The 20249-nt window shown below is 46.0% G+C and overlaps 1 protein-coding gene across 2 annotated transcripts in view; it reads left to right on the forward strand.

Annotated features, from left to right (window-relative positions):
• SDF4 (stromal cell derived factor 4) overlaps positions 1-20249 on the forward strand; it is a 49034-nt gene that overhangs the window by 15792 nt on the left and 12993 nt on the right. For both annotated transcript variants that reach the window (XM_077250175.1, XM_077250176.1), the window contains exons 5-6: positions 6260-6418; positions 19115-19290. In XM_077250175.1, coding sequence (XP_077106290.1) covers positions 6260-6418; positions 19115-19290 — 335 coding nt within the window. The remainder of the gene's footprint in view (positions 1-6259; positions 6419-19114; positions 19291-20249) is intronic.

The following is a 20249-nucleotide window of genomic DNA, read 5'->3' on the forward strand; positions in this document are numbered from 1 at the left end:
TACCCGCATCATAACGCGGTCCGTTACCGCCGGCATTAACACTGTGTGAGCGGTGACCAGAGGGGTGTATGCGGGCGCCGGGCACTGACTGCGGGGAGTAAGGAGCGGCCATTTTCTTCTGGACTGTGCGCGTCGCTGATTGGTCGTGGGCGTTTTGCCACTACCCATCAGTGACTTGGATTTCCATGACAGACAGAGGCCGCGACCAATGAATATCTGTGACAGACAGACAGAAGGACAGAAAGACGGAAGTGACCCTTAGACAATTATATAGTAGATACACACATACATACATACATACATACATACATACATACACACATACATACATACACACCTATATATACATACATACATCTCCCCCCTTAATTTCAAGTGATTACTTGGGAGCCACTGCATCCGGATCAGCACCAATCAGAAGTTAAACCTTGCTAAAAGTTTTATGTATCGCAAAAAAAAAAAAATCTGCTTTTTAAAGAGAACTGTATCGGTTATCGGGCCCTTTTGCACACAGGATGTGGGAAGATGATACCAGCAGCACTATTCTCTGAACCCTGCGCTTCTGACAGGTTTCTGCTAGCGAGTTCATCTTTCTTTCTCTCATTTTGGTAATTGACAGACAATTCAGCTTTTACTCAGCCAACATTACTGTTAGATTAGTCACACTGCAATGACAGGTGTAATGTCTGATCAGCACCGGATTAAACCCAAGTGACTGTACTGAACTGTCCAGGATTGTGACCACATTGCTGCTAACAGCCAGGCGCAACCACCGACTCTGGAAGAAAGCAGCCATGTTCTTCTAATCCTGGACAGTCCCGGGTCATAACGTGACCAGGACGGATTCTCATATTATGTCAGTTGCTAAGAATATACACGTCCAAGTCCATAAAACCAAGAAAAGATCATGAGGCCGCGAAGAATTCATACAGAAAGCAATTAAGAGAATTTGGGTTTCATAACACAATGAATAGAAACTGAAAATCTATTTATTTATTTTTTTCCTACAAAATACAAGAATTAAAAATATTATATTTATTATTATAGATATATATTTTTATCACACTCATATTTGAATTTATTTTTGCCTTGACATAAAAATCGAATTTTCCTGGTTTTATTACACAACACAGCCTTTGTGTTGCACTGCAAATGAGTTATCTGAGAATCTGTAGGAGAGCTTGGCCTGAAGGGAGAGATTGTGACTTCTGCCTTTTTCTAAGCTCCTGAGCTGATTTATGTCCACAGACAACACTATGGTATTTGTGCAAGGAAATAAAAGGCCTGTAAGAACCAAATTGTGCAAGATTTTTAATGAAACCAATATACGGTACATGCATTCAAGAAATAAGAAAAAAAATTGTCCCCGAAGGTTGACAACTCCCCACTTTAACCCCTTAACGACCGCCGATACGCCTTTTAACGGCGGCCGCTAAGGGTACTTAAACTTGGTCACACAGGGTTAATAGTGGCAGTAACGGAGTGAGTTACCCGCATCATAACGCGGTCCGTCACCGCCGCTGTGGAAAAAGTGAATAGCGCCCCCCAGAGTCGGATTTTCTCTGGGGTCTCGGTTGCCGAGGGTAGCCGAGACCCCAGAGAACATGATTCGGGGGGTTTTTACCGACCCCCGAGTTGCGATCGCCGGTAATTAACCGTTTACCGGCGGTCGCAACAAAAAAAAAAAAAAAAAACACGATTTGCCATTTAATTTCTCTGTCCTCCGATGTGAGCGCACATCGGAGGACAGAGAAATAGTGTCCCCGATGGCCCCCAATAGCCCCCCAATACTCACCTATCTCCCCCGGTGCTCCTCGTGGCTCCCGATGGGCGCCGCCATCTTTTTTCCGGGAAAAAATGGCGGGCGCGGTGCGCCCGCCGCCCAGCACCCAGAAGATCTTTGGGGTCTCGGCTGCCGGGGATAGCCGAGACCCCAAAGAGCATGATCGGGGTCGGTTTTTACCGACCCCTGTTTTGCGATCGCCGGTAATTAACTGTTTACCGGCGACCGCAAAAAAAAAAAAAAAGCATAATTCTCTGTCCTCTGATGTGATCGCACATCAGAGGACAGAGAAATAGGGGGATTCGGGGACCCTATCATACTCACCCGGTGTCCCCGGGTCCTCCTGCGTCTCCTCTTGCCGGTCGGCTTCTTCCTCTGCAAAGAAAATGGCGGGCGCATGCGCAGTGCGCCCGCCATCTGCTGCCATCTGCCGGCCGGCAGGAGAGACGAGTTGGGGCTAAAATTAGGGTTAGGGCTAGGGTTAGGGCTAGGGTTGGGGATAAATTTAGGGTTAGGCTACTTTCACACTAGCGTTTTTTGACTTCCGTCGCAAGTGCTTGCAGGATGCGTTTTTTCCTCCATGGACTTGCATTAGCGACACATTGCGATGGATTGCCACACGTCGCATCCGTCGTGCGACGGATGCGTCGTGCTTTGGCGGACCGTCGGCACAAAAAAACGCTACATGTAACTTTTTTTCCGCCCCCGCCTCCCCGCACCTCACAATGGGGCAGCGGATGCATTGAAAAAACAGCATCCTCTGCACCCGTTGTGCGGCGCTTACAACGCTAGCGTCGGTACGTCGGCCCGACACACTGCGATGGGCCGAGTACGACGCTAGTGTGAAAGTAGCCTTAGGCTTCTTTCACACTTGCGTCGGTACAGGGCGGTCGCAATGCGTCAGCCCGACGTACCGACGCACGTTGTGAAAATTGTGCACAACGTGGGCAGTGGATGCAGTTTTTCAACGCATCCGCTGCCCAGTCTATGTCTTGGGGAGGAGGGGGCAGAGTTACGGCCACGCATGCGCGGAAATGGCGGACGCGACGTACAAAAAAAAGGTTACATTGAACTTTTTTTGTGACGACGGTCCGCCAAAACACAACGGATCCAGTGCACGATGGACGCGACGTGTGGCCATCCGTCGGTAATACAAGTCTATGGGCAAAAAAGGCATCCTGTGGGCACATTTGCAGGATCCGTTTTTTGTCCAAAACGACAGATTGTGACGGATGCCACACGACGCAAGTGTGAAAGTAGCCTTAGGGTTAAGGTTGGGGCTAAAGTTAGGGCTAGGGTTAGGGTTAAATTTAGGGTTAGGATTGGGGCTAAAGTTAGGGTTAGGGCTAGGGTTGGGGCTAAAATTAGGGTTAGGGATAGAGTTGGGATTAGGGTTAGGGTTTGGATTAGGGTTGGTATTAGGGTTACGGTTGGGATTAGGGTTACGTTTGGGATTAGGGTTGGGATTAGGGTTAGGGTTGGGATTAGGGTTACGGTTTGGGATTAGGGTTAAGGTTAGGGTTGGGATTAGGGTAAGTGGTGTATTGGGATTAGGGTTAGTTTTGAGGTTAGGGTTGAGATTTAGGGTTAGGGGTGTGTTGGATTTAGGGTTTTGATTAGGGTTATGGTTAGAGTTGAGATTAGGGCTGTTTTGGGGTTAGGGTTGTGATTATCGTTAGGGTTGTGATTAGGATTATGGATCGGGTTGAGATTAGGGTTAGGGGTGTGTTGGAGTTAGGGTTGGAGTTAGAATTGGGGGGTTTCCACTGTTTAGGTACATCCGGGGGTCTCCAAACACGACAGACAATTTTGCGCTGAAAAAGTCAAATGGTACTCCCTCCCTTCTGAGCTCTGCCGTGCGCCCAAACAGTGGTTTACCCCCACATATGGGGCATCAGCGTACTCGGGATAAATCGGACAACAACTTTTGGGGTCCAATTTCTCCTGTTACCCTTGTGAAAATAAAAACTTGGGGGCTAAAAATCTTTTTTTGTGGGAAAAAAAATATTTTTTTATTTTCACTACTCTGCATTATAAACTTCTGTGAAGCACTTGAGCATTCAAAGTTTTCACCACATATCTAGATAAGTTCCTTAGGGGGTCTAGTTTCCAAAATTTGGTCACTTGTGGGGGGTTTCTACTGTTTAGGTACATCAGGGGCTCTCCAAACGCAACATAACACCCACAGACAATTCTATCAAAGTCTGAATTCCAAAATGGCGCTCCTTCTCTTCCGAGCTCAGCCATGCACCCAAACAGTGGTTTACCCCCACATATGGGGTACCAGCATACTCAGGACAAATTGGACAACAACTTTTGGGGTCCAATTTCTCTTGTTACCCTTGTGAAAATAAAAACTTGGGGGCTAAAAAATCTTTTTTGTTAAAAAAAAAAAAATATTTTTTATTTTCACGACTCTGCATTATAAACTTCTGTGATGCACTTGGGCATTCAAAGTTCTCACTACACATCTAGATAAGTTCCATGGGGGGTCTAGTTTCCAAAATGGGGTCACTTTTGGGGGGTTTCTACTGTTTAGGCACATCAGGGGCTCTCCAAACGCGACATGGCGTCCGATCTCAATTCCAGTCAATTTTGCATTGAAAAGTCAAATGGCGCTCCTTTGCTTCCGAGCTCAGCCATGCGCCCAAACAGTGGTTTACCCCCACATATGGGGTGTCGGCGTACTCAGGACAAATTGTACAACAACTTCTGGGGTCCATTTTCTCCTGTTACCCTTGGTAAAATAAAAATTTGGAGGCAAAAAGATCATTTTTGTAGAAATTTTCACGGCTCTACGTTATAAACTTCTGTGAAGCACCTGGGGGTTTAAAGTGCTCACCACACATCTAGATAAGTTCCTTAAGGGGTCTAGTTTCCAAAATGGTGTCATTTGTGGGGGGTTTCCACTGTTTAGGCACATCAGGGGCTCTCCAAACGAGACATGGCGTCCGATCTCAATTCCAGCCAATTCTACATTGAAAAAGTAAAACGACACTCCTTCTCTTCCAAGCTCTGCGGTGCGCCCAAACAGTGGTTTTACCCCCACATATGGGGTATCGACGTACTCAGGAGAAATTGCACAACAACTTTTGTGGTCTAATTTCTCCTGTTACCCTTGTGAAAATAAGAATTTGTGGGCGAAAAAATCATTTTTGTGAAAACAAATGCGTTTTTTTATTTTCACGGCTCTACGTTATAAACTTCTGTGAAGCACTTGGGGGTTCAAAGTGCTCACCACACATCTAGATAAGTTCCTTAAGGGGTCTAGTTTCCAAAATGGTGTCACTTGTGGGCGGTTTCCACTGTTTAGGCACATTAGGGGCTCTCCAAACGCGACATGGCGTCCAATCTCAATTCCAGCCAATTCTGCATTGAAACAGTCAAACGGTGCTCCTTCACTTCCAAGCTCTGCGGTGCGCCCAAACAGTGGTTTACCTCCACATATGGGGTATCGGCGTACTCAGGAGAAATTGCACAACAAAATTTGTGGTTAAATTTCTGTTTTTACACTTGTGAAAATTAAAAAAAATGGTTCTGAAGTAAAATGTTTGCAAAAAAAAGTTAAATGTTCATTTTTTTTCTTCCACAGTGTTTCAGTTGCTGTGAAGTACGTAAAGGGTTAATAAACTTCTTGAATATGGTTTTGAGCAGCTTGAGGGGTGCAGTTTTTAGAATGGTGTCACACTTGGTTATTTTCTATCATATAGACCCCTCAAAATGACTTCAAAGGTGATGTGGTCCCTAAAAAAAAAACATGGTGTTGTAAAAATGAGAAATTGCTGGTCAACTTTTAACCCTTATAACTCCCTAACAAAAAAAAATTTTGTTTCCAAAATTGTGCTGATGTAAAGTGGACATGTGGGAAATGTTATTTATTAACTATTTTTCGTGACATATCTCTCTGATTTAAGGGCATAAAAATACAAAGTTTGAAAATTGCAAAATTTTAAAAATTTTCGCCATATTTCCGTTTTTTCATAAATAATCGCAAGTAATATCGAAGAAATGTTACCACTAGCTTGAAGTACAATATGTCATGAAAAAACAATCTCAGAATCAGCGGGATCCGATAAAGCGTTCCAGAGTTATAACCTCATAAAGTGACAGTGGTCAGAATTGTAAAAATTGGCTCGGTCATTAAGTACCAAATTGGCTCTGTCACTAAGGGGTTAAACAGCTGTTGGCAGATCGCCTTCCATACACCTACACACTCAGCATGTACGGTACTTTCATTAGGTAAAGGTGAGAAAGTTGCTACCAGAGACCCTTTTAGCATTGCCTTATCTCCTGTGGGAGCTAAGGATTGGGCAGGTTGAAGCCAGCATGCCTGATCATTCATTTCCACACCATCTGCTGTCTGGGAAGAGTCTAAAGTCCCCACTAATCGCATTTGATGGCATTTTATATAACGTGTGAGCATCTAAAATAGCTATGTAATGTTTTGGTGGGTTTTTTTTTGTTTTTTTCTCACAGCACAGGAAGTATTAGAAAACCTAAAAGACCGCTGGTTTCAAGCTGACAACCCACCAGCTGACCACTTGCTGAACGATGAGGAGTTCCTGTCTTTCCTGCACCCAGAACACAGCCGGGGGATGCTCAAGTTCATGGTGAAGGAGATCATTCGTGACCTAGGTGAGCACACGACCGTACAGGAGTACTGTGAAGAATGATATGGTGTATAAGTGATATATATCTCTTATATATGAGGTATGGCTGTAACCTGCGGTGGCCGCTGTAACCTGAACGCTCCTGAACTCTGTTTTCAGCGAAGATGTGACTAAGTATACAGCCTCTCTGTTATTATTATTATTTGTATTATTTTTCATTTTAGGCTACGTTCACATTTGCGTTGTGCGCCGCAGCGTCGGCGACGCAACGCACAACGCAAATGTAAACGGATGCACAACGCAGCGTTTTGTGACGCATGCGTCCATTTTTGCATGGTTTTGGGCGCAGAAAAATCTGCAACTTGCTGCGTCCTCTGCGCCCTGACGCATGCACCAGAGTGACGCATGCGTCACAAAACGCAAGTGCAACGCATGTCCATGCGCCCCCATGTTAAATATAGGGGCGCATGACGCATGCGGCGACGCTGCAGCGCCTGACGCTGCGGCGCCGAACGCTAATGTGAACCTAGCCTTTGTAGTATTTTTATTTTTAATATTTTTTTAATTTCATGAATAATAAAATATTATTTTTTTTGAGTCTCCTGATCTGATATTCTCTCCCCCTACTGAAAGGCACACCTATCTGTCCTCCCATATAAAACTACTTAAGTGGAAACCCCCTTCAGATCTCTATCAGTGTTTGCTGCGTATTTCTATTTCATACACATCCGAGCGTCATCATTGTGACTGCAGGCAGCAGAGACCACACGTGCCGACCTTCTCCGGGTGCGGATTAGTCACTCGTCGTACCGCACGGCCCTGCTCACAGTGATGCCGTTACAAATGCAGAGTGTTAGGTTTTTTTGTAGAGGTGGAGATGGTTCACCTTTGGGGGGTGACGGATACGGCTTCTTTAATGTGTAGTGTCATTGTGTCTTACTTTTATTCCTGCACTACAAGAATAGAAGTAGGCAAGCGCAAAGTTTTTATGGCAAAAGGAGAGATTTATCCCCTAACTTCCCCTTTAATTGCTGTTTATTTAGGTGGCTATAGGTAGAACGGTCATTTGGCCCCTGGGTGTTAGTCCCCCAGAACTGCTCCTCTGCTGGGAAACTCACTTGGACTGGCTAGCAAGTCCAGAGCGCTAACCAGTCATCTGTAACTGCCGTCCGGCTGTCCACCATCTTTTTACATTGGACTGGACTGCATGTACAGTGGCATGTAAAAGTTTGGGCACCCCTGGTCAAAATTACTGTTGTTCTGAACAGTTAAGCAAGTTGAAGATTAAATGATCTCTAAAAGGCCTAAAATTAAAGATGACACATTTCCTTTGTATTTTAGGCAAAAAAATATACATTTATTTATTTCATCTTTTACATTTCCTTTGTATTTTAGGCAAAAACTATAAACAGTGCAGACCAAAAGTTTGGACACACCTTCTCATTTAAAGATTTTTCTGTATTTTCATGACTATGAAAATTAGAATGTATGTATGTGTGTGTATATATATATATATATATATATATATATATATATATATGTGTGTATATATATATATATATATGTGTGTATATATATATATATATATGTGTGTGTATATATATATATATATGTGTATGTATATATATATATATATATATATATATGTATATATATATATATATATATATATATATATATATATATATATATATATATATATATATATATATATATACATACTATGACTATGAAAATTGTACATTCACACTGAAGGCATCAAAACTATGAAATAACACATGTGGAATTATATACTTAATTTCAGTTGTTTCACACTTTTTTGTTATGTCTCATATTTTAGGTTCTTCAGAGTAGCCACCTTTTGCTTTGATGACTGCTTTGCACACTCTTGGCATTCTCTTGATGAGCTTTAAGAGGTAGTCACTGGAATGGTCTTCCAACAATCTTGAAGGAGTTCCCAGAGATGCTTAGCCCTTGTTGGTCCAGCTCACCCCAAACCATCTCGATTAGGTTCAGGTCTGGTGACTGTGGAGGCCAGGTCATCTGGCGTAGCACCCCATCACTCTCCTTCTTGGTCAAATGGCCCTTACACAGCCTGGAGGTGTGTTTGGGGTCATTGTCCTGTTGAAAAATAAATGATGGTCCAACTAAACGCAAACCGGATGGAAGAGCATGCCGCTGCAAGATGCTGTGGTAGCCATACTGGTTCAGTATGCCTTCAATTTTGAATAAATCCCCAACACTGTCACCAGCAAAGCACCCCCACACCATCACACCTCCTCCTCCATGCTTCACGGTGGGAACCAGGCATGTAGAGTCCATCCGTTCACCTTTTCTCAGTCGCACAAAGACACGGTGGTTGGAACCAAAGATCTCAAATTTGGACTCATCAGACCAAAGCACAGATTTCCACTGGTCTAATGTCCATTCCTTGTGTTCTTTAGCCCAAAAAAGGCTCTTCTGCTTGTTGCCTGTCCTTAGCAGTGGTTTCCTAGCAATTATTTTACCATGACGGCCTGCTGCACAAAGTCTCCTCTTAACAGTTGTTGTAGAGATGTGTCTGCTGCTAGAACTCTGTGTGGCATTGACATGGTCTCTAACCTGAGCTGCTGTTAACCTGCGATTTCTGAGGCTGGTGACTCGGATAAACTTATCCTCAGAAGCAGAGGTGACTCTTGGTCTTCCTTTCCTGGGGCGGTCCTCATGTGAACCAGTTTCTTTGTAGTGCTTGATGGTTTTTGCCACTGCACTTGGGGACACTTTCAAAGTTTTCCAAATTTTTCGGACTGACTGACCTTCATTTCTTAAAGTAATGATGGCCACTCGTTTTCTTTACTTAGCTGCTTTTTTCTTGCCATAATACAAATTCTAACAGTCTACTCAGTAGGACTATCAGCTGTGTATCCACCAGACTTCTGCACAACACAACTGATGGTCCCAACCCCATTTATAAGGCAAGAAATCCCACTTTACTCTGTCGCCTCATTGGGGGACACAGGACCATGGGTGTTATGCTGCTGTCCACTAGGAGGCGACACTATGCATAATCTGAAAAAGATTAACTGTGGCTCCTCCTGTGCAGTATACACCCCTGGACGGCATCAGCCTTCTCCAGTTTTTGCTTAGTGTTGCAAAGGAGGCACACCTAAAGATTTTTACTCCGTTTTTACTCCGTTTCCCGTTTTTCCGATGGGATTACAGATGAAGAAAAGAGGGTCTCCTGTGAGACCCCCGGCATGGCTCCTTCCTCGGCCCCCTATTATGGGGTGCCCAGTTGAAGTTGAGATGGCTATTCCCCATGCTGCTCCTTCCCCAACCTCTCGGGTGTTGGTTCGAAGTCGAGACCCCCCCTCCTTCCCCAATTCCTTTTGGTTTCTGGGTTGAGGTCGAGGCGAGGATAAAGGCCCCTGAAGGTGTGACAAAAGCACCCTCCCTATCCCCCTCTGGGGGTATTAGGTTGAGACACCTCAGGTAGGGCCTGTACAGGCAGCATCCTACAGCTCCCAGCAATGGGCCAGCACACTGCGCCTGCATCCAGGGACCCCAGCCCAGCTGCGGGCTCCTGTTGGGGCCGGGGGGAGTGCAGGCAGGCATGGCACATACAGACACAGGGCTCCCTGCGTCCCTGTCTCTGCGGCAGCACCAGCTCTATACTGCCTCAGGGGGACCCCAGCCGGGCTCCCCCTTCCGCTTATAGCCCCACCGCCATCCTGCCTTCAAATCCGGAGGGGTCCGGTTCAGATCCGACCCCCTCCCGGACTTTCGCGCCGGCCTGGAGCCCTTCTGGGCCTCAGGCATCTAATTTAGGCCCCGGCTTCGGCCTAGCTGAAGCAGCAGCCTCCTCTCCGCCCCCCGGCCCGCCCCCTGGATGACAAATATGACACTCTACAGTGTCATACAAGGGGCGGATCGAGACAGAAAGGGCGGGTTTTTTATAGCCTTGCCGCCTTTTTCCAGCTCTCCGCCCCCTTCTCCTCCTCTCTCCTCTGTCTCTGCAGCCATTTTCGGCTGCAGATTAACCCTGCATCTCCCGGTCTGCAGGACCAGGACCAGGCAAGCCAGTTTCCGGGGGGCACAGGACTGTGGATTTTCGGCGCTGGACCTAGGGGTACACTGGTGGGGTAAGATCACAGCTGGGTTATCTTTACTCAGCTGTGAATCCATATTACCTATAAGGCTCCCCTATAGGTTCTCTACCCCTGTAAGGTCCATCTGCTGGCAGCACTTCTGCACTCTGGGCACTATGCCGGGCTCAAGGTCTAAGAGAACCAGGCAGAACTGCTATTATGCATTCTGCACAGCCTGCGGGACCGCTCTCCCCAGTAGCAGCACGTACCCGCATTGTCAGAACTGTATACAAGAAGCCCCTGCCAATGCCTCGGTGTCTAATGCCACACCGGAATGGGCTACTCAGATATCGCAATCTATGACGCAGTCTATAGATAACCTAACTTCCACATTGCTTCAGGCTCTGCAGGGTCATGCCCCGGCTATGAACGTTACCCAGCAAAGGGAGAGCTTGACTCAGGAACAAGATGCCCCTGGCACATCCTCAAGTCCATCTGCGTCATCCCATAGCACACGGTCATCCCCCTCTAGGGAGAGACACCGTTGCTCCAGGTCATCTAGACCGTCCCATTCCAGGGACAGACAATGCAGATCTCCGCAATCCCCAACCAGAGAAGGTCTCCTCCCCTGCTCACCTAGCAGGGGACGCCTCAGTGATACACAGGATTCGGAAGGCATCTGCGTCTCTGACTCAGACAGAGAAACGGAGGGGTCCCTGATCCCAATCCCTCCTAGCAATACAGCGCTAGTTGAGGACATAATATCGTCCATCCATCGGGTGCTGGTCATTTCTGATCCGCCATCAGAGGCCCCGGAACATCAGACTTCCTTTGAAGGACCTCTGAAGCCGCCTAAGGTTTTCTCTAACCACCAGAGTTTAAGGCGATCCTTAAAAAAAAAAAAAAAAAAAACAGCTCTCACAGCCTGAGAAAAAATTCGCTAATCGCAAATATCTGGAGGCGAGGTGCCCCTTCCCACAGAAGGACACCAAGGAATGGACAGATCCACCTGAAGTGGATCCCCCAGTCTCTAGGCTGGCAGCACAGACCCTCCTTACACCGCCAGATAGCTCAACCCTCAGGGACGCAGCAGACTGGCAGGTAGAACGCATGGCTCGTTCAATTTTCAAGGCAGCAAGGGCATCCATGGCTCCTGCGTTCGCTTCAGCTTGGGCTGCCAAGGCCATCCTGGCCTGGGCAAAGAATCTACAAGCCTTCCAAGCATCCGCTCCTCAACTGTCGGACCAAGCGGTTCAATTGCAGTTGTAGCAGATTACATGCTCCATGCAGCTCTGGTTTCAGCAAGGGGAGTCGCGGGGATAGCATCAAACCCCATCAGGCGTATCCTCTGGCTGTGGGAATGGAAAGCGGACGCAGCCTCAAAGAAGTCCCTCACGCACCTCCCCTACCTCAGTGGGAGACTTTTCGGTGAACAGTTGGATACTATGATATCCAACGCCACAGGGGGTAAGAGTACTTCTCTTCCCCAACTGAAACCTAAACGCACTTACCAGAAGCGTAACCAAACTCGATTCCGATCCTTTCGGAATTCCTCCGGCTGGTCCGTCTCACGTCCAGTACAAAATCGTAACCGTTTCCCATGCAGGGACAGCTCACGATCGACACAAAGGTCGGACAAGACCTGGCAGTCAAAAGCAGGCCAGTCTAAGCCCAGAGGAGGAAAATCTCAGACTTTCTCTTCCTCATGACTTACGGACTCCGGAAGACACCACACCGGTAGGCGGCCGACTTTTGCTCTTTCATCAAGTATGGCTGCCTATTACAGAAGACAGGTGGGTCATGGAACTAGTATCTTCCGGATACAAAATAGACTTCACCTCCAACCCACCGGACAGGTTCTTCCTCTCTGTCCCCCCAAAACCGCCAGCCAAGGCTCGAGCCTACCACCAAGTGGTCTCCTCGCTTTATTAATCAGGAGTCATAGTACCGGTACCCACGACCGACCGCTTCCGAGGGTTCTACTCCAATCTGTTCGTAGTTCCCAAGAAAGGAGGAAGCGTACGGCCCATACTAGACCTAAAACAGCTCAACAAATATGTACGGGTCCATCACTGCGTCCATGGAGAAGGGAGAATATCTCGCCTCCATAGACATACAAGACGCATACCTGCATATACCCATTGCACCTGCCCATCAGAGGTTTCTCAGGTTCGCAATAGGCCAGGACCACTACCAATTCGTGGCTCTCCCCTTTGGACTCGCCACGGCTCCCAGAGTGTCACCAAGGTCATGGCAGCAACCATGGACGTCCTGCATTCCAGAGGCATAGTAGTCGTTCCATACCTGGACGATCTACTCATCAAGGCTCCCACCTTCAAGGTTTGCGAGCTCAGCGTCTCAATCACAACCGATACTCTCAGTCGTATGGGCTGGTTAATCAACCTACAAAGTCATCACCAACTCCGAGTCAGTCCCTGACCTTCCTGGGAATGTTATTCAACACTTCCAGGGGTCTAGTGCTCCTTCCCAAGGACAAGGCACTGGCCCTCCGACTAGCAGATGAAGAAAAGAGGGTCTCTTGTGAGACTCCCGGCATGGCTCCTTCCTCGGCCCCCTATTATGGGGTGCCCAGTTGAAGTTGAGATGGCTATTCCCCATGCTGCTCCTTCCCCAGTCCCTCGGGTGCTGGTTCGAAGTCGAGACTCCCTTCCCCAATTCCTTTTGGTTTCTGGGTTGAGGTCGAGGCGAGGATAAAGGCCCCTGAAGGTGACAATAGCACCTTCCCTTTCCCTCTCTGGGGGTATAGGTTGAGACACCTCAGGTAGGGCCTGTACAGGCAGCATCCTACACCTCCAAGCAATAGGCCAGCACACTGCGCCTGCATCCAGGGACCCCGGCTCAGCTGTGGGCTCCTGTTGGGCAAGTGGTCCTCAGCGGAAGCGTCCATGCCCATCAACATCCTGAAAATTCGTGCCATCCTTCTGGCATTGAGGGCTTTCCATCACTTACTGGCAGCCTCTTACATCAGGATACAGTCGGACAATACTACGACTGTGGCATATGTGACTCATCAAGGGGGGACCCGCAGTACCCAAGCGACGCGGGAAGTGTCATATGTCCTCCGCTGGGCGGAGGACACAGGGTCGGTCCTTCGGCGGTCCACGTTCGGGTGTGGACAACTGGGAAGCAGACTTCCTCAGCCGACAAGGAATAGACTCGGGAGAGTGGTCTCTCTATCCCAAAATTTTTCATCAGATCTGTCTCCGCTGGGGGACCCCGGATGTGGACCTAATGGCATCCCATTTCAATGCCAAGGTCTCCAACTTCATTGCCTGAACTCACGATCCGCGGTCGCTCGGAGCAGTCGCTCTGGTTCAGGACTGGACTCAGTTCCAGCTTCTGTATATTTTTTCCACCTCTCCCCCTGATATCCAGAGGGTGAGGAAGATCAAACAAGAGGGAGTTTCAACTATCCTCATTGCACCGGACTGGCCCAGACGCACATGGTACGCCGACATCGTACAACTCACAGCAGACGCCCCCTGGCGTCTCCCCGACCGCCACGATCTTCTATCACAAGAGCCGTTCTACCACCAGAACTCAAGGGCTCTCAACTTGATGGCGTGGCCCTTGAGACCTGGGTTCTAACCCAGGCAGGGTTCTCGACAGAGGTCGTTGCAACCATGATCAGAGCACGGAAATCAGCCTCTGCCAAGATGTATTACCGTACCTGGAAAGTTTTCTTTACCTGGTGCGAATCTCGTGGCTAGGTTCCACTCCTTTATTCCCTACCCAAAGCTCTTGGTTTTCTCCAAGCGGGTCTGGAAGCCAGTCTGTCATTGGGCTCGCCTAAAGCCAGGTGTCAGCCCTCTCAGTGCTTTTTCCAAAAGCGCATTGCTACCAAGCCGCAAGTAAGGCCTTTTCCTTCAGGGGGTTCCCCGATTGGTTCCCCCCTACAGACGACCACTAGAAACGTGGGACCTCATCCTGGTCCTGACAGCATTGCAGGAACCACCCTTCGAACCCCTTAAGGAGGTCCCGCTCCGCCTTCTTTCCCAGAAGGTGGTTTTTTTCCTGGTGGCACTCACCTCGCTACGCAAGGTGTCTGACCCGACAGCACTCTCATGCAGACGGCCTTTCCTGGCTTGTCACCAGGCCAAGGTAGTTCTTCGTACGGTCCCATCCTTCCTTCCGAAGGTTGTGTCAGACTTCCACCTCCATGAGGAAATTTCACTACCATCCCTTTGTCCGGTTCCGGTTCACAGAGTGGAGAAGGCTCTGCATACGCTTGACCTTGTCAGGCCTTTGCGTATATACGTGTCTAGGACTGCGTCCTTCCGGAGGTCTGATTCTCCTTTCCTCCTTCTGGAAGGCGGCCACAAGGGTAGGCCAGCTTCCAAAAGCTACTCTTGCCAGGTGGATCAAATCCACCATACAAGAGGTGTACCGCCTTAAGAATCCTCCTCTTCCAGCCGGTATTACGGCACACTCTACACGGGCGGTAGAGGCCTCCTGGGCCATTCGGCACCAGGCTTCGGCACAACAAGTGTGTAAGGCGGCCACTTGGACTAGCTTACACACATTTACTAAACACTACAGGGTTCATACCCAGTCCTCAGCGAGCCTGGGTAGATGTGTCCTGCAGGCGGCGGTGCCCTAAGTGTACGGGCCTGTCTGCACAATATTCGTCCATTGCTTCCCACCCAGGGACTGCTTTAGGACGTCCCATGGTCCTGTGTCCCCCAATGAGGCGACAGAGTAAAGGAGATTTTTGTGTACTCACCGTAAAATCTCTTTCTCTTAGCCTCTAATTGGGGGACACAGCTCCCACCCTGTTGCCCTTTCCGGGCTGTTGTAACTGTTGAGTTCTCATATTGTTTCTTGAGCTCGTACATAGTTGCCTTCTTACAGGCATAATTATGTTATTCATGTTACGTTCCTCCTACTGCTTTGGCACAAAACTGGAGAAGGCTGATGCCGTCCAGGGGTGTATACTGCACAGGAGGAGCCACAGTTAATCTTTTTCAGATTATGCATAGTGTCGCCTCCTAGTGGACAGCAGCATAACACCCATGGTCCTGTGTCCCCCAATTAGAGGCTAAGAGAAAGAGATTTTACGGTGAGTACACAAAAATCTCCTTATTAAACCTAACAGGGCACACCTGTGAAGTGAAAACCATTCCCGGTGACTACCTCTTGAAGCTCATCAAGAGAATGCCAAGAGTGTGCAAAGCAGTCATCAAAGCAAAAGGTGGCTACTTTGAAGAACCTAGAATATAAGACACTAGATGGTGTATGTATATAGCAGCCACATAGTATATAGCACAGGTCACGTAGTATATAGGAGCCATGTAGTATATAGCAGACAAATAGTACGTGGCCTGTGCTATATACTATGAATATAAGACATAATTTCAGTTGTTTCACACTTTTTTTAAGTATATAATTTCACATGTTAATTCATAGTTTTCATGCCTTCAGTGTGAATGTACAATTTTCATAGTCATGAAAGTACAGAAAAAACTTTAAATGAGAAGGTGTGTCCAAACTTTTGGTCTGTACTGTATATTTTCATCTTTTACATTAAAAAAAACTCCAAAAAGGAAAATGGGCTGATGCAAAAGTTTGGGCACCCTGCATGGTTGTTACCTATATATTACACACACCCCAATTGAAATAAAAAAAGGGGGGATGAAGAGATCCATAAAAAGGCTTTTATTAATGAATACAAAAAATAAAATTGCTGAAGTTTAAGTGAGGCACACTTTTTTTAAATTTTTTATTTAGAGGGCTGTCCAGACTACCAGAAGCAGACACTGTTGGGGAAAAAAAGTAAATCCATGCTGGCTGGTTATAAACCAGAATACGTGCAGCTGGCATGCCTCTGCAGTAATAGCAAGAGTACAGAGAAATACGGGTGCCTATTGTGCTAAACCACTTGTGAAACTTTATAAGATAGCAGCAGGCACAAGTTCTATGATCTGATAAATAGTAAAGTAAAATCTACTAGTGAGAAAAACAAATGAACTGATAACCTCAGACCTTATGGAAAACAGTGCCTGCAAATTGGTAGAGGACAGTTCCCACAATAATAGGAGACAGATTCACCTTGCTATCCGGAGCCTGGAACGACATCCTCTCACCCCGATGCGCGTTTCGCCACTGGCTTCTTCCTGGGCATCCTCATTGGTCCACAGGACTTGTTTCCAAAATGCATCAGGCTTGTTTAGATATTCTTTTGCACACTTCTAACTCTGAATTTTTTGATGAGGATGCAGGAAAGGTTTTCTTCTGATGACTCTGCATGAAGGCCATATGTGTGCAGGTGTCTCTGAACAGCAGAACAATGTAGCACGACTCCAGTGTCTGCTAAATCTTTCTGAAGGTCTTTTGCAGTCAAGTGTGGGTTCTGATTTGCCTCTCTAACAATCCTACTAGCAGCTCTCCCTCAACTGTTGCTTGGTCTTCCAGACCTTATCTTGACCTCCACTGTTCCTGTTAACTACCACTTCTTAATTACATTTCAAACTGAGGAAAGGGCAGCTTGAAAACGCTTTGCCATCTTCATATGCCCGTCTTCTGCTTTGTGGGCCTCCATCATTTTCATTTTCAGAGTGCTGGGCAGCTGCTTAGAAGAACCCATGGCTGCTGGCTTTTGGCACAAGGTTAGAGGAGGCTGGGTTTTTATAAAGCTGGGAAATTTGTATCACCTGGCCTTTCCTAACAATGATAGTGAACAAACCATAATCTCAACAGGCTAATTAAGGTCTGAAACCTTGATAAAAGTTATCTGAGCACACAAATCTCCAAGGGTGCCTAAACTTTTGCATTAGCCCATTTTCTTTTTTGACATATTTACAATATAAAATACCGTATATATTTTGCCTAAAATACAAAAATATTAAATTTAGGCCTTTTAGAGATCATTTAATCTTGAACTTGCTTAACTGTTCACAATAGCAGTAATTTTCACCAGAAGTGCCACTGTAACTGAAGAAAAGTTTCTAAATGTATTCTCCAGCAACATGGATTTTCAAAGTAAGTACACCAGCCTCTTGAGGTATTTTTGATGATGCATAAGAATATTAGTGGTACATTTGGTGAAATATTTATTTGCATTTTTATATAGTTAGCGAGCACGAAGCCACAGTTCTAGGTATCATGCATCCAGATGCAGACCCTATTCTACAGTCCATCAGAAGGTGATATTTCCCTTCTAACTTGTGGATAAGTCATCCCCAGTAACAGGGGAAATCTGTAATTGAAGAAAAAAGACTTGCACTTTTTTGTTGTAACCCCAATTTCCTATAATGACTTTTTAATCTCAGAGTAGAGGCTCAATGTGCAAAATATGAAGATAAAAATGCAACGAAAATGGACACCGATGCCAACTCTACGACTCCGACTCCAAAGCCCTGTTCTCAAAACCATAACAATGCTGTATTAACTTCCTACTTCATGCTCTTTTAGAAGCTGCTTTGACGTGCTCCTCTGGCAAGAATCTGTACTGAACAATATTTACAAACACACACTCCCTGTCTGAGTATCTGGGGAGAGGAGCAGGGAAATGTTTGTAAATAGTGATGGAGTACAGATTCTTACTCAGCAGCAGTTCAAAGCAGCTTCTAAAAGAGCATATACTAGGGAGTTAAAACATTCCTTCCAGCATGGTGATTGAGAGAAGGAATGCAAAATAATGGCATATATGATAAATATTCATAACTTCACAAAGGCTGATCAATAATTAATAAGAAAATTATGATTTTATTTATATAGCGCCAACATATTGCGCAGCAGTTTACAATTAAAAAATAATTGAATAAAAAGTTACTTTTAAAAAAAAAAATAAATGTGCTTTTAGTGACAATTTGTGCTTGTAATTAGATTAGAAAAATGTAAAAAAAAAATTAAAATAAAACAAAAAATACTAGTAGCTAATACATTTCTTCCCAACTTACTCTAGAATGGACAGTCATCTTCCATGACTGCTTCATTAGTGTTGCTGTAATGACCTGTTCTCTACTAGGCTCCTATCTGAATTAGTCGGTGACCACCACAGTTGGGTTTTTTTGGAGATGTGACCGGTCACGGTGACACGCATTTTTATTTTTATTAAAGGGTTTTCCCAACATAGATCAATATATCAACTTCTGATGTCTGACTTCTAGGATCCATACAGTACTTAGCTTTATTTATTTAGTTTTTTTATCTATTATTTATTGGCACACCATATAAGTATCACTGGGCACTTTAGTAAATTCCTCTTATTTTCTTTTTTTTTAAAGATCTATATTTAATTTTTATTTTTAGGCTACGCAAACGTTGCTTACGTACAACTTTCTGTTCCCAATAACCGTGGGATGAGCAGCTTTGGAGCACAAACTGCTGCTCCGAATAATTAATCATACTAATTTTATTGTGTAGCGAAGTAGTTTAGTCTGTCGTTATGTTACTAGAAGTAGAAAACTGTCTGGTTGAGGTTGTCTCTGCTCCACTCCATTGAAGTGAATGAGGCTCAGCTGCATAGGACACACAACCTGGCACTGTCATTGTAAGAAGGCGGCCATGTTTTTCTCTTCCTGTAGAATCCCTTTAAGACGTGGTCTGATAATTCACCAGAACATAGACTTTTATTAAGCCGACTTTTTAATATTTTTACCATATTAACTATTGATGTTCTGTCTTCTACGCAGACCAGGATGGCGACAAGATGCTGACGTTGTCGGAGTTCATCTCTCTCCCCATGGGCACCGTAGAGAACAAACAGGCGCAGGATATCGATGACGAATGGGTCCGAGACCGAAAGAAAGAGTTTGAAGAAGTGATCGATGCCAATCACGATGGCATTGTCACCATGGAAGAGCTGGAGGCAAGTAACAAAATGGCAGCATGCTCTATAAAGCATGAGAGTTCATGTCAGTCATACGGGAGTAGAAAAACAGCGCCACTCTTGTCCACAGGTTGCTTGCGGTATTACGGTGTTAGTCATGTCAGAACTAACCTGGACAGGAGAGGAGTGCGGCTCCAACTATATAGTAATTTGTAGAACTATAATGGAGTCACTGGATCATGTTGTGCAAGTAATGGAGACGTTCACTATTCAGGGTGCAAGTCATTTTTATTACCCACGGATTTTGAAATGCAGCTGTGGGGGTCACAGGATTTAAAGGGGTTGTCCTGCCCCGGGATACAAGTCTGCAGATACTGTATGTGACTGTAGATTTGTGCTTCCTCGCACACTTGGATATTGCAGTTTATATCCCATTTACGTGAATGGGGGCCATTTTTTTTTTTTGTCCCAGAGACCAGGACTGATGAGACCAAGATTACATATAGTCGTGCCGTGCTGAAATCTGAGCACTGATACATTAGCTGGCGTAATGGTGCAGTGTAACGGAGAGCCGTCCCACATGCTCCACCACCTGCAGGCCTGAAACTCGGGATCTGGCCGTGTCCTGGCTGTACCCCGTAAATACAGCGGGCCTGACGGTGAATGGATCTATGGCCCCAGAGGGTGCAAATCCTGCACCGTCCCTGCGAAACACTGCACCTATATTCCTCTTAAATATACCACTGATCCCGATGATTAGGATATAATGACTTGTCACCATGTGTAGTTGTCATGTTAAATTTGCATTTTTTTCTAAAATCTTGGAGAACCCCTAAATCATTGACTCTCGAGATTCTGGCGCCTTTATCTGCCACTTGCTGCTGTAATGTAGTTTCATTTCCTAGAGGGACAGTGACAGGGATTTTACTGGAAACTGAAAACCGTATTGGTCTTGTCTTAAAAAATCACCTTTTTTCAGCTTTCAGCTGTTTTGGTCC

The sequence above is a fragment of the Ranitomeya variabilis genome, chromosome 4, assembly GCF_051348905.1.
Source record: "Ranitomeya variabilis isolate aRanVar5 chromosome 4, aRanVar5.hap1, whole genome shotgun sequence".
NCBI classification, from domain to species: Eukaryota; Metazoa; Chordata; class Amphibia; order Anura; family Dendrobatidae; genus Ranitomeya; species Ranitomeya variabilis.